This window comes from Berghia stephanieae, chromosome 2 (genome assembly GCF_034508935.2).
Source record: "Berghia stephanieae isolate SIO BIC M18660-M18661 chromosome 2, UCSD_Bste_1.3, whole genome shotgun sequence".
In the NCBI taxonomy this organism is placed as follows: Eukaryota; Metazoa; Mollusca; class Gastropoda; order Nudibranchia; family Aeolidiidae; genus Berghia; species Berghia stephanieae.
In genome coordinates this window covers 73,410,892-73,421,866 of record NC_088361.1, presented here as the reverse complement: position 1 = coordinate 73,421,866, position 10,975 = coordinate 73,410,892, and the positions used below count along the sequence as shown (strand labels likewise).

Below are 10,975 nucleotides of genomic sequence, written 5' to 3'. Positions count from 1 at the left end.
AGTGTCCATAACCACTCAAATAAACCAGGCAAAGATGTAATTGAATTTATGCGACAATCTAAGCTTACAGCAATATCAACATATTTCCAACCCCCGAGACGCAAAAACAACGCAACGCACCTTGCTAAGGACCCCCAGTTTAAACCATCACAAATCGACTATGTAGATAAAAGACTGCAAGGTATGCTGGGGCATATCCATACAATGCTGAGGAAGGCACTACGACCATGGGGCTATAGTGTGCACATTAAATGCAAAAACCAAAAGTGACAAATCAAAATCATCAAAACCACATGACTTTCGGGCCTTAAAAGACTCCATTCATATACGCCAGGACTACGAACAACACATAAAAGATAACATCCAGCATGTCTTTAACAAAAACAGTCCTGCAGAATCACTTTCAAACCTCCAAAATGTCCTAACAAACGCCGTCAAAACATGTGTGCCACACCGGAGGCCATCAACTCTCAGAAAGAGGGAAGTAGGCACTGAACAGGCCTGTAAATGGTTGGTGAAAAAATTGTCGGAACTTTTTGAACACGCGAAAATAGACACAACAGGACAAAAATATGGACATGACACGTCAATTGACTAGTCAAATCATGTCACTGTCCCCTACTTATTTAAAGCGAGGTCCTTATTTTATGGTACCAAAAAAAAAATCCCAATTATTTGAGGGCCCAGGTCTTAGTTAGTTGTAAAATGAAAGGAAGAGAACAATTCCTACCCTTTTGAAGGATGTGTATCTTCTCTCCTGTTTGTGTTAAATGTTTACGCTGATTCTTTCGTTTATTTGGATTAATTCTTATAGAAGAAGAAGAGAAGAAGAAGAAGAAGAAGAAGAAGAAGAAGAAGAAGAAGAAGAAGAGAAGAAGAAGAAGAAGAAGAAGAAGAAGAAGAAGAAGAAGAAGAAGAAGAAGAAGAAGAAGAAAGAAGAAGAAGAAGAAGAAGAAGAAGAAGAAGAAGAAGAAGAAGAAGAAGAAGAAGAAGAAGAAGAAGAAGAAGAAGAAGAAGAAGAAGAAGAAGAAGAAGAAGAAGAAGAAGAAGAAGAAGAAGAAGAAGAAGAAGAAGAAGAAGAAGACAACAACGAAGAAGAAGACAACAACGAAGAAGAAGAAGAAGAAGAAGAAGAAGAAGAAGAAGAAGAAGAAGAAGAAGAAGAAGAAGAAGAAGAAGAAGAAGAAGAAGAAGAAGAAGAAGAAGAAGAGGTGGTGCGGTCCACAGATAAACTAACGTGTGAGAGCCAGTGAGAGATTTCGAAGAAGAATATATATTTCGAAGAAAAATAATTATTTCGCATTATTTTTTTTCCGTCTCACATCGGGACGGAACCAATAAAATATAGAGAAAACGATATGAGAACCGGAGATATGCATGTGTGTCGGTAGCAAAATAGAAAGAAACCTTCCGGTCCGGTTCGACACACTTCTGTGTGTGTGTTATTTACTGACTAGGTGTGTGTGTGTGTGTGAAGACGACTCGCGTGAACTTCGTGACCTCTCTCTCGCTGGCTGTGGCACATTAGCCAGGCAGTGAATATATCAACGTCTAGCGGAGTGTGTAGGTGGCATGATAATATTATAGCTTTTGTTTTGTTTTGTCTTTGATGTGACAAATAAAAAGTTTTTTTTTGTTTTGTTTTTTTAAGTCGTCATTTGAAACGGAATAAAATCTAATTTTTTCGAGGAACGAAATAAAAGTCTTTTATTTTATTTTTTATTGGTTCTGTTCTTTGACGTTACGAATTTTATTTTTACTATTATCTTTTTTTCTTAGCACTTATAGAGCAAAATCGTACTGTTGGAAATCCGACAATAGACGGAAGATTTACAGGCCTGACTGAAACAAAAAGACTAATAGATGAACGCTCTAAAAACTTTAATAAAATGTCATCAGCTGAACAAAGAGCGACTAACAAAGCCATCTCCAATTCCAGTCGCAATGACTACAGAGCCTACATCAGCAGGATTCTAGACGATATGGCAGCAGCAGAAATGGTGGGTAACTCCAGAGAAATCAATTGACTCGTCAAGGTACTTGGGGGAAAACCAAACCAAACATCCCCAATGCCATCGAAGGACCTTGATGGTGAACCTATAGTCTGCTCGGAAAAACTCCTCTCTGAATGGAATACCTTCCTTAGCAACAAATTTGCACAGCCAAATATTGACATATCATCCCAACGAGAAACTACAGTGTGCCCTGAAGACCACCTGACAGATCAAGAACTTCAAACCTGCATCAATGGGCTGAGCGACGGGAAAGCACCAGGTCATGACGGCTTACCAATAGAGGCCTTCAAGTACTCCCCAACCGCGTCAGCAGAACTGTTCCGCATAGTCAAGCTCATCTGGGACACTGAGGAGGTTCCTCAAGATATCGTCAAAGGTGTGTTCATTATGCTTTATAAAAAGGACAGAGATGACTTCAAAAACTACCGTGCAATTTGCCTACTCAGTCAAGCCTACAAACTGTTATCTGCTGTAATTGCAAAGCATTTGAGCATAGAACTCCAATCAAGCTTACCAGACAGCCAATCCGGTTTCCAACAAGCAAGAGGAACCAGAGATAATATATGTATCCTGAAGTGGGCAATTGACATGCTCATCAATGAGTCCAAACCTGCTGTAGTTACCTTCGACTATATGACAGCATTTGACACTGTAAGCCACACATTTTTAGACAACGCACTCAGCTTGGCTGGTAAAACTTCGCCGTGTCATCCAAAGCATCTTCAAGGCAGCATCTGGATGAGTGAGAATTAGAAAGCCTGACGGAAATGAAGAAACCTCTGCAGCCTTCAATATCGCTCGTGGTGTGCTCCAAGGCGATATATTTTCCCCAATCGCTTTAATTACCGGCCTCATGCACATCTTCAAAATTCATGATAACCCAAATGCCGGAGTTACTGTCAGCTTGCCACCCAACCAGGTCTCAATAAGCTCCCTCGAGTACGCCAACGACACTAGCCTCCTAGATGAAAAAGTCCAAGACGCATCAGAACGTATAACATCCATTGCAACAGGTTCGCGAGAAGATGCAGCTATGAAAATCTCAATTCCAAAAACCAAAGCTCTGCACATCCACAAGGAAATCAGAGTCTCACAAACAACAGATGACGACATTGCAGCTATGGGATTTAAACACATATGTCCATCCTGTGAACGAGACTTTCCAAACAAGAGAGGCCTTGCTATTCATCGAGGCCGGTGGTGCGATGGTGGACCTAACTGTCCAAAAACAAAAACACAAAGACAAGGAAAGAGAACTTCCTCGTGTGACTATCGAAGATGTACAATTGGACAATGTCTACTCCTTTGAATACCTTTGTAGTCGTATCCAGTACGATGGTGACGAGAGGGCTGATGTTGAATAAAGAATGTCAATATTCAACTCTCTATCCCATATGTGGCCGATCTGTCCCGCGGAAAGAAAATCAAGTTGTATGCCTCTAGAGTCTGCTCTGTCTTCACACATGGTTGCGAGGCTTGGCAACTTACAGAGGGTGTAACCAAAACTGTAAATGGCTTCAACAGCCGATGCCTTTCCATCATTACGGGAGAGGACTACAGAGAAACAGCAAAACGTCCCAAATTCGACCTGATAACTAGTGATGAGACGCAGGCTCCGCTTTGCGGGGTATATCTTACGCATGGACGCAGACCACCTCCAGAGTCGAACTTTTATTGCCTACTTGAAGAGCTCGACAACTAGACCAGCAGGCACTTTACTACATGGGCTGGATTCTATGCCCATTGACGAAATTATGACTCTAGCCCGGAACAGACGTGATTGGTCCCAATATGTGAATTCCCTGTGACCGTGACACTTTTATGCTGATGTAGCATAGCACCTTATAGGTGCCGTACTAATGTACAATGCAACTCATACATACATGGTGGTGGTGGTTGTAATAGTGGTGGTAGTGATGGTGATGTAATGGTAGTTGTAGTTGTAGTAATGGTGATGAGGATGGTGTTGATGATGACAATGATGATGATGATGATGATGATGATGATGATGATGATGATGATGATGATGATGATGATGATGATGATTGATGACGATAGTGGTAATTTTATTTGAAGTCAAAATTTCTGGAAACCAAAATTGGAAAATAGCCCGATTGAAGCGGGACACTGATTTTAATTCAGCTGGAAACTGCTAAATAACGGGAAATTCCCACCAATGATGCTGAAAAACAAACCATAAGCTGACAATATAACATCAAAGTTATATTATAGCGTTTACAGAGCAAATGTGCTTTATTGCTCTTCAAATTCGAATCCAAATTCATCATAGAGAAAGAAAATGCGGCATAAGGAATTCAAATGTGCAAGATGTAAATAGTTGACGTCACAAAATTCATTCATCATTTGTAAGTGACGTAAAATCGTAGTGTTATTTTAGAATGAGAACTCCTTTGATCGCAATAAGGAAAGCAAATACGGCATTGCAAATTCAATTTCGGCAAGAAGTAAATAATATTGCTATCAAGTTTCTTATCAAAGAAAAAAAGGAAATAAAAAGATTCTTAAACCTTCACTGCCCTTCTCCAGTGACTAAACGTATATCTAATGCCAACATGCTTGTAAAGTGTCTTACTAACAGTAACACTAACATTCATTTAAAATGCCTCGTGGGTTACTGATCAGCCATCTTCTCACAGTAAAAGACTGGATTGAGGCAGCTGATTTACATCGTGATTGTGAGAATAATGTCGAAATGGGCAAAAATGATCAATATAAAACAGTATTGGATAAAATTAATGCTCAACAAATGGTTTGGGGAGGGGGTGGGAAAAAAACAAAAGAAAAAAAATTATGTGTATAGCTGGCATTATACTGCACCACTTCAGCATTAAATCAAACTTAATGGAATGATTAATCCATGTTGTCAGCTTGAACTTATAAGAAATTGTTGAATTGTTCATGGATCATGCAACCTTCCAGTAATTCATATTACATAAGTCCACACCAACTGCTTACTGCAAACATCACTGTGATGTCAGCCAATGACAAGACGGAAATTCCGAAAACCTCTTTGAAAACAATCTGGTGGTCTTTCGTCCACAAATTGAGTCCTGTTTCATGAACATAAATAAAATTGTTTACTGCAATCTGCATCAACTATGTTGCAAATTGATATCGAGAGTTATTTTCTGTATTCCAATGTTTCGTAACATCTTCAAGTTTATTTAGGGTTAGCAGTATTCCATTAACCATGTTGCTTACTGCACTGCTACCGACATCAGGTCCTGTTGTTAAATGGATGGTCGTTTAAGACATCTTTAACTGATTTTATATGGCGGCGTTAACATTTTCACCCCGTTTTCCACCAAAAACCTTTGCTATTATTGTTGTCAACTCATCGCTTAACAATGTGATGGGCAGTAGATAGCTTCATCCCAAATGCTTTGTCAAGAGCTATATTCTCTTCAACTCTTTCATATGCTTAAAAAAGCCTTCTTATGTCATGTAATGATATCTTGGAACATTAATTTGCCAAGTCTCCTTCTTAATTATTTGTGGAAAATAAAAACAGACAAATGATTTTTCAAAATAAATGTGCCGAAATTGCTTTCACAATGCCGCATTTGAATTCGCTATTGATTATTTGTGTCTATTAATAGTGCGTACTCACTTTCACAAGTGACCAATAAAATTGCACGCCTAAATTTAATTCTCTTTGCAGCATTTGGCCAAAAAGCGTTCTCTATTTGTACATTTGCCTTGTAAACACTATAGTTATAGCTTTTTAAAGTGTCAACAACAAAAAAATGAACAAAGTTTTTACTTTGTCCACATTTTTTGGACCGCTGAGAAACTATTAGTGCTACTATTCTATTGGTTTATTTTACATTATTCAACGGATAAAATCTTTTCCCTTAATTTTCAAAATAACTTATTATTGGAATATTTTTGTGGCAAACCTCACAAAAACGACCATTTGCAAAGCCTAAAAAATAATTGTGAAATTATATAATGAATTGATAATGATGATTAAATTTTCACTACAAAAACCATATAAAAATTCAAACCTTTCTGTGTGGCATGCAACCACAGCATTTTTCCAAAATGGGACGACTTGTTTGAAAATGGTTTGGGCCAAATGATGACATCTGTTTAAATGCTGCTATAGACTCCACATCAAACTGTTAAAGAAAATGCAATTAAAATTTTTAAATACTGTCAATTTTTCAGAACTGTGTCTTCAAAATGCTTTCAACTTCACTGATCTATTAACTCATTCACTCCTTGAGATTTTTGCTACTTTTCAAAAATGGAAAAAAAAATATATTAAAAATGAGTATGTACAGAGATTGTTTTATTCAACTACCATTAACATGCAAAAACTAAAATCATTAGCTTTGACAGAAGGCCAACAATTTGTCTCAGAAAAATGTAATAAATAGCCATGGGGGTACAAGTAGCCCCTGGTATACTACGGATATAGTCGGTTTTAGGGCTGAGTGAGTTAAATAAAAACTATCACAGATATGACAATAAAACTTTAATCAGATGAAATAGTTTTGTTTCCTCTTTCATTTCATGGTATTTTTCTTCTTTTAAAAGAATATTTTCATTTTCAAAATATTTTTTACAATATACATACTTTCACAGCAAAACGTGTACAAAAATGTGTGGTTCAGAGCACCTACTGCTCTTTAAAATCTTGGCAATAAGAGCCGTGGAATCTTATGTGCATCAGAAGAGTCTGTTTTTGTTGTTGAAATATCACTCTTTCTAGTGGTGTTTGTTTGGTTTTTTGTTTTTAAGGGTTTTATGCATAATTGCAATGTTATAGCCTGATACTGAAATCTAAAAGGACTGGCAGTTTGACGTCATTATTTGTTTTTTGCACCGCTTAGTGAGTTGTCGTTAGTAGAGCTCATGGAAACAAGTTATTTCATTGGTTGAACTATTGAATACAACTCACAATTTGTTTTCTTTTGTGGCAAAAGACTGGCATTTTGACGTCATTTTTTGGTCAGTATCAGCATGGCCTTCGTAAAGTTATGGCCTGATACTGACCAAAAAATGACGTCAAAATGCCAGTATTTTGCCACAAAAGAAAACAAATGCCAGTCCTTTTGGATTTCAGTATCAGGCTATAACATAACGATAGCTACGGTATCAGGCCATAACTTTACGAAGGCCACGGGCACACCTGCCATCCACTACTGACACATCGTATATTAAAGTAAGGAAGAGGGGAGAAAAGGAGGAATAAAGACAAAATTCAACAGACCGTCTTTTCGTCCATTTTTACCCTGTGTAGTGACAGGTAATGTACGATCATTAAAGAATAAAATTGATGAACTGTTTTCACTGAGTCCTTTTAACATAAATAAATATAAATAAATGATAAATTAATCTCTGACCATCATTTAATTGTGTTTTGCGTTTTATTTCCAATGAAGCACGAAGTAAAAAAGATGATAACATCTCGTAATTTGAAGAATATAAACATGAATATTTTTAAACAAGACCTTGACCATAACGTTAAAAATAAACATGATGCGAATGGTCTCCACGAGTCAATTGTTGGTACGGTGGACAAGCATGCTCCCTTAACAACTAGAGCAGTAAAAGTGAGACGTCAAGCACCCTGGTATAATACCGAAATAAAATTGAATGGATTAGCCAGGAGGCGGGCAGAAAGAAAATGGCTCAAGTCCAGAGATGCTGTCGATAAGAAGCGATACATCGCGGCTAGAAATGATGCAAAAGCCGTCAATTTCAGGACCAAAAAGAAATTCTACGAAGACAGCCTCAAAAACGTGGGACGTTCGAGACAATTCTTTGCCTTGACCAAGGAACTGCTGGGACAACAGACGCAACCAGCTCTCCCATCTTTAATCGATCGTGCAGATCTACCAACTCGCTTTGGTCAATATTTTAAAGAAAAAACGGATAGCATCAGGAAAGAACTGTCGTCTGAATCGATCCATACAACATTTGACACATTTCATGGTGATTCGTTAACACATTTTTCAATGATTACTGAAGCTGACTTATGTGATTGCATTATGTCGTCTCCAACTAAAAGTTGTGATTTAGACCCCTTAAATACTGCCATTTTAAAAAAATGCATTGATGTAATTTTAACACCATTTACATGTATTGTTAATAATTCGTTGCAGTCAGGTGCTGTACCAGACATTTACAAAGTTGCCCATGTCAAACCCCTTTTGAAAAAACCTGATCTCGATAAAGAGAACTTAAAAAACTATCGCCCTGTCTCTAATCTTCCTTTTCTCTCTAAGATCTTAGAAAAGCTTGTTTTGAAACAATTACTGTCTCATCTTAAAAATAATTGTCTTGAAGAAAAATTTCAGTCTGCTTATAGGCAACATCATTCGACGGAAACCGCACTTGTTAGGGTTGTTAATGATCTCCTCTCTGTTATAGACAATGGTTCATGTTCTTTGCTGAATTTGCTTGACCTATCGTCTGCTTTTGATACTATTGATCACAATCTTCTTCTCAAACGTCTTGAAATTACTTATGGCGTGTCTGGTGCAGCGCTTGATTGGTTTAGGTCATATTTGTTCAATCGTAAACAGATTATTACGGTGGATGAATATAGATCGGAGGAAATCTTTCTTGATTGTGGGTTCCCCAGGTTCAGTACTTGGACCCGTTCTTTTTGTTTTGTACGTTGGCCCTCTGTCTAAAATCATCAGAAGTTATGGTCTGTCTTACCATCAATACGCTGATGATACGCAATTGTACTGCGTTTCCAATACAAGAAATTTACAAGAAGTATCAGCCAATAGTAAAAATTGTATCCAAAGTGTTAAGAAATGGATGAATGAGAACAGACTGAAACTGAATGATGATAAGACGGAGGTGCTGTATGTGGGGAACAGGAAGTGGAAAAGTGAAACAGATTTGAAGTTGGGGGATGCCTCTATTCAAATTGTTGACAAAGTGAAAAACCTTGGCACATTCTTAGACTCTGAACTGTCGATGGAGCATCAGGTTAATAATTTGGTTAGATCTCTCTTTTTCCAACTAAAAAAGATTGCTTCCATTAGACGGTTCATATCTGAGGATGTGACCAAGCACCTGGTTGTGTCCCTCGTACTATCGAAATTGGATTATTGTAATGCTCTGTTGTTTGGCGTTTCGCAATACAATCTGAAACGTCTTCAGATTGTCCAAAACAGCGCTGCCAGACTAGTATTCATGAAGCGTAGGTGCGACTCTGCCGGACCTCTACTCCATGACCTGCATTGGCTGCCTGTTGGGAAAAGAATTAAATTCAAAGCTTGTGTTTTAGTGTATCGTTGTCTTGAAGGTACTGCCCCTTCCTACCTTTCAGAACTAATTGAAAGATATTCAAAACCCCGCCCCTTGCGTTCGGCCAGTGATTCCACAAAACTAGTTGTCCCTCGAATTCGGAAAAATGCTGGAATGAGATCCTTTTCTCATTTCGGACCCTCTATTTGGAACGCCTTACCGCAGAGCATTCGTGAAAAAGAATCTTTGTCTATTTTTAAACGTTCCCTTAAAACATATTTGTTTCGATTTTAGTAGATGGTATGAGAAGCAAGATAGGTTTGGTTTGTGTTGTGTGTTGTGTTGTGTGTGTGTGTGTATGTGTGTGTGTGTGTGTGTGTGTGCTTGTGTGTGTGAATGAGTATGTTTCAGCCAAAGTAATTTGTAATTTAAGCGCTTAGAGTCTGGTGTCTCGGAGTTATAGCGCTATATAAGTTTTCAGCATTATTATTATTATTATTTTTAACAGCGACTATCATCAAGCCTCCACAAAATAGCTTTAACAGAGACTTGGCTATCTCCTCACATACCATCGTCATGTTTTGAAATTGAACAGTATTCACTATTTCGACGAGATCGGTCTAATGTTAATAAACGACCTGGGGGTGGGGTGTGCACATATTAACAACAAATGGTGCCACCCCAATAACTGTCAGATAAAGAAAGTGTACTGTGACAATATATTGAATTTCTTACCGTATCGTCACAACCATATTATCTACCCCGTGAATATACTCGTGTCATCATCATCAACGTCTACATTCCACCATCATCAGACAACAACACAGCAAAAAAATATTTTGAGGAAAGAAATACAGGACATTCAGATAAAGTCAACCGACGCCATATTGATGGTCACTGGGATCTGATTCATGGACCGAGACTACGACGATAGTCTGAGACTATATCCGTAGTCTCTGACTAAAAGGTGTTGTAAGCTATTCCTGAAGCCTGACTTCGCAAAGTCTAAGACTAAACGAGGGACGGGACTAAACGGGTGAAATTTACACCCGCGATTTAGCAGACGTAAATATCGTAGTCTGGGACTAAATTTCAAAATCATAATATGTGCTATACGCTGGGGGGAGTAATTGTACAGCGATAAGAACAAGGCTGTCCGACATTTAAAAACAAAATATTTATTTATTTATTTATTTATTTTTCTTTCTTTTCTTTTCTCGAAGATTCGACAATCGCGCATACACTCTTCATCTTGCCCATTCCAAACACTCTCCAGGGACTCCTCCTCCTCCCAAAACTGTTTCATAGTAACTTCCTACTACTACTACTACTATTACTACTACTACTACTACTACTTTCACTATTATCACTGCTCCTACTCCTACTACTACTACTACTACTACTACTACTACTACTTTCACTATTATCACTGCTCCTACTACTACTACTACTACTACTATCACTACTACTACTACTAGTACTACTACTACTATCACTACTACTACTAGTACTACTACTACTTGTTTTTATTGTTTTTAATGGTTTTACGGCGCTTGCAACACATTTAGGTTATATCAGCGCCAGTAAAAAGGAAGAAAATGGGATAGTAAAAAGTTCTAGAATTACAATTAAAGCACCCAAGAAAAAGTAAGACAAAGGGGAACTGAGAACAAATAGGGATCAGATGTAGATTCCAAGAGCATACCACCAATGTACTCAGTTTG

At 37.9% G+C, this 10,975-nt stretch overlaps 1 protein-coding gene across 5 annotated transcripts in view; it reads right to left on the bottom strand.

Moving 5' to 3' along the window:
- LOC144965503 (glycerol-3-phosphate acyltransferase 1, mitochondrial-like) overlaps positions 1-10,975 on the bottom strand; it is a 279,629-nt gene that overhangs the window by 246,214 nt on the left and 22,440 nt on the right. For 4 of the 5 annotated variants that reach the window (XM_078900905.1, XM_078900903.1, XM_078900906.1 and 1 more), the window contains exon 3: positions 6,044-6,157. In XM_078900905.1, the coding sequence (XP_078757031.1) occupies positions 6,044-6,157 (114 nt within the window). Of the gene's footprint in view, positions 1-6,043; positions 6,159-10,975 lie in introns of those variants that run through there. The other variant, XM_078900907.1, reaches the window with a different exon arrangement.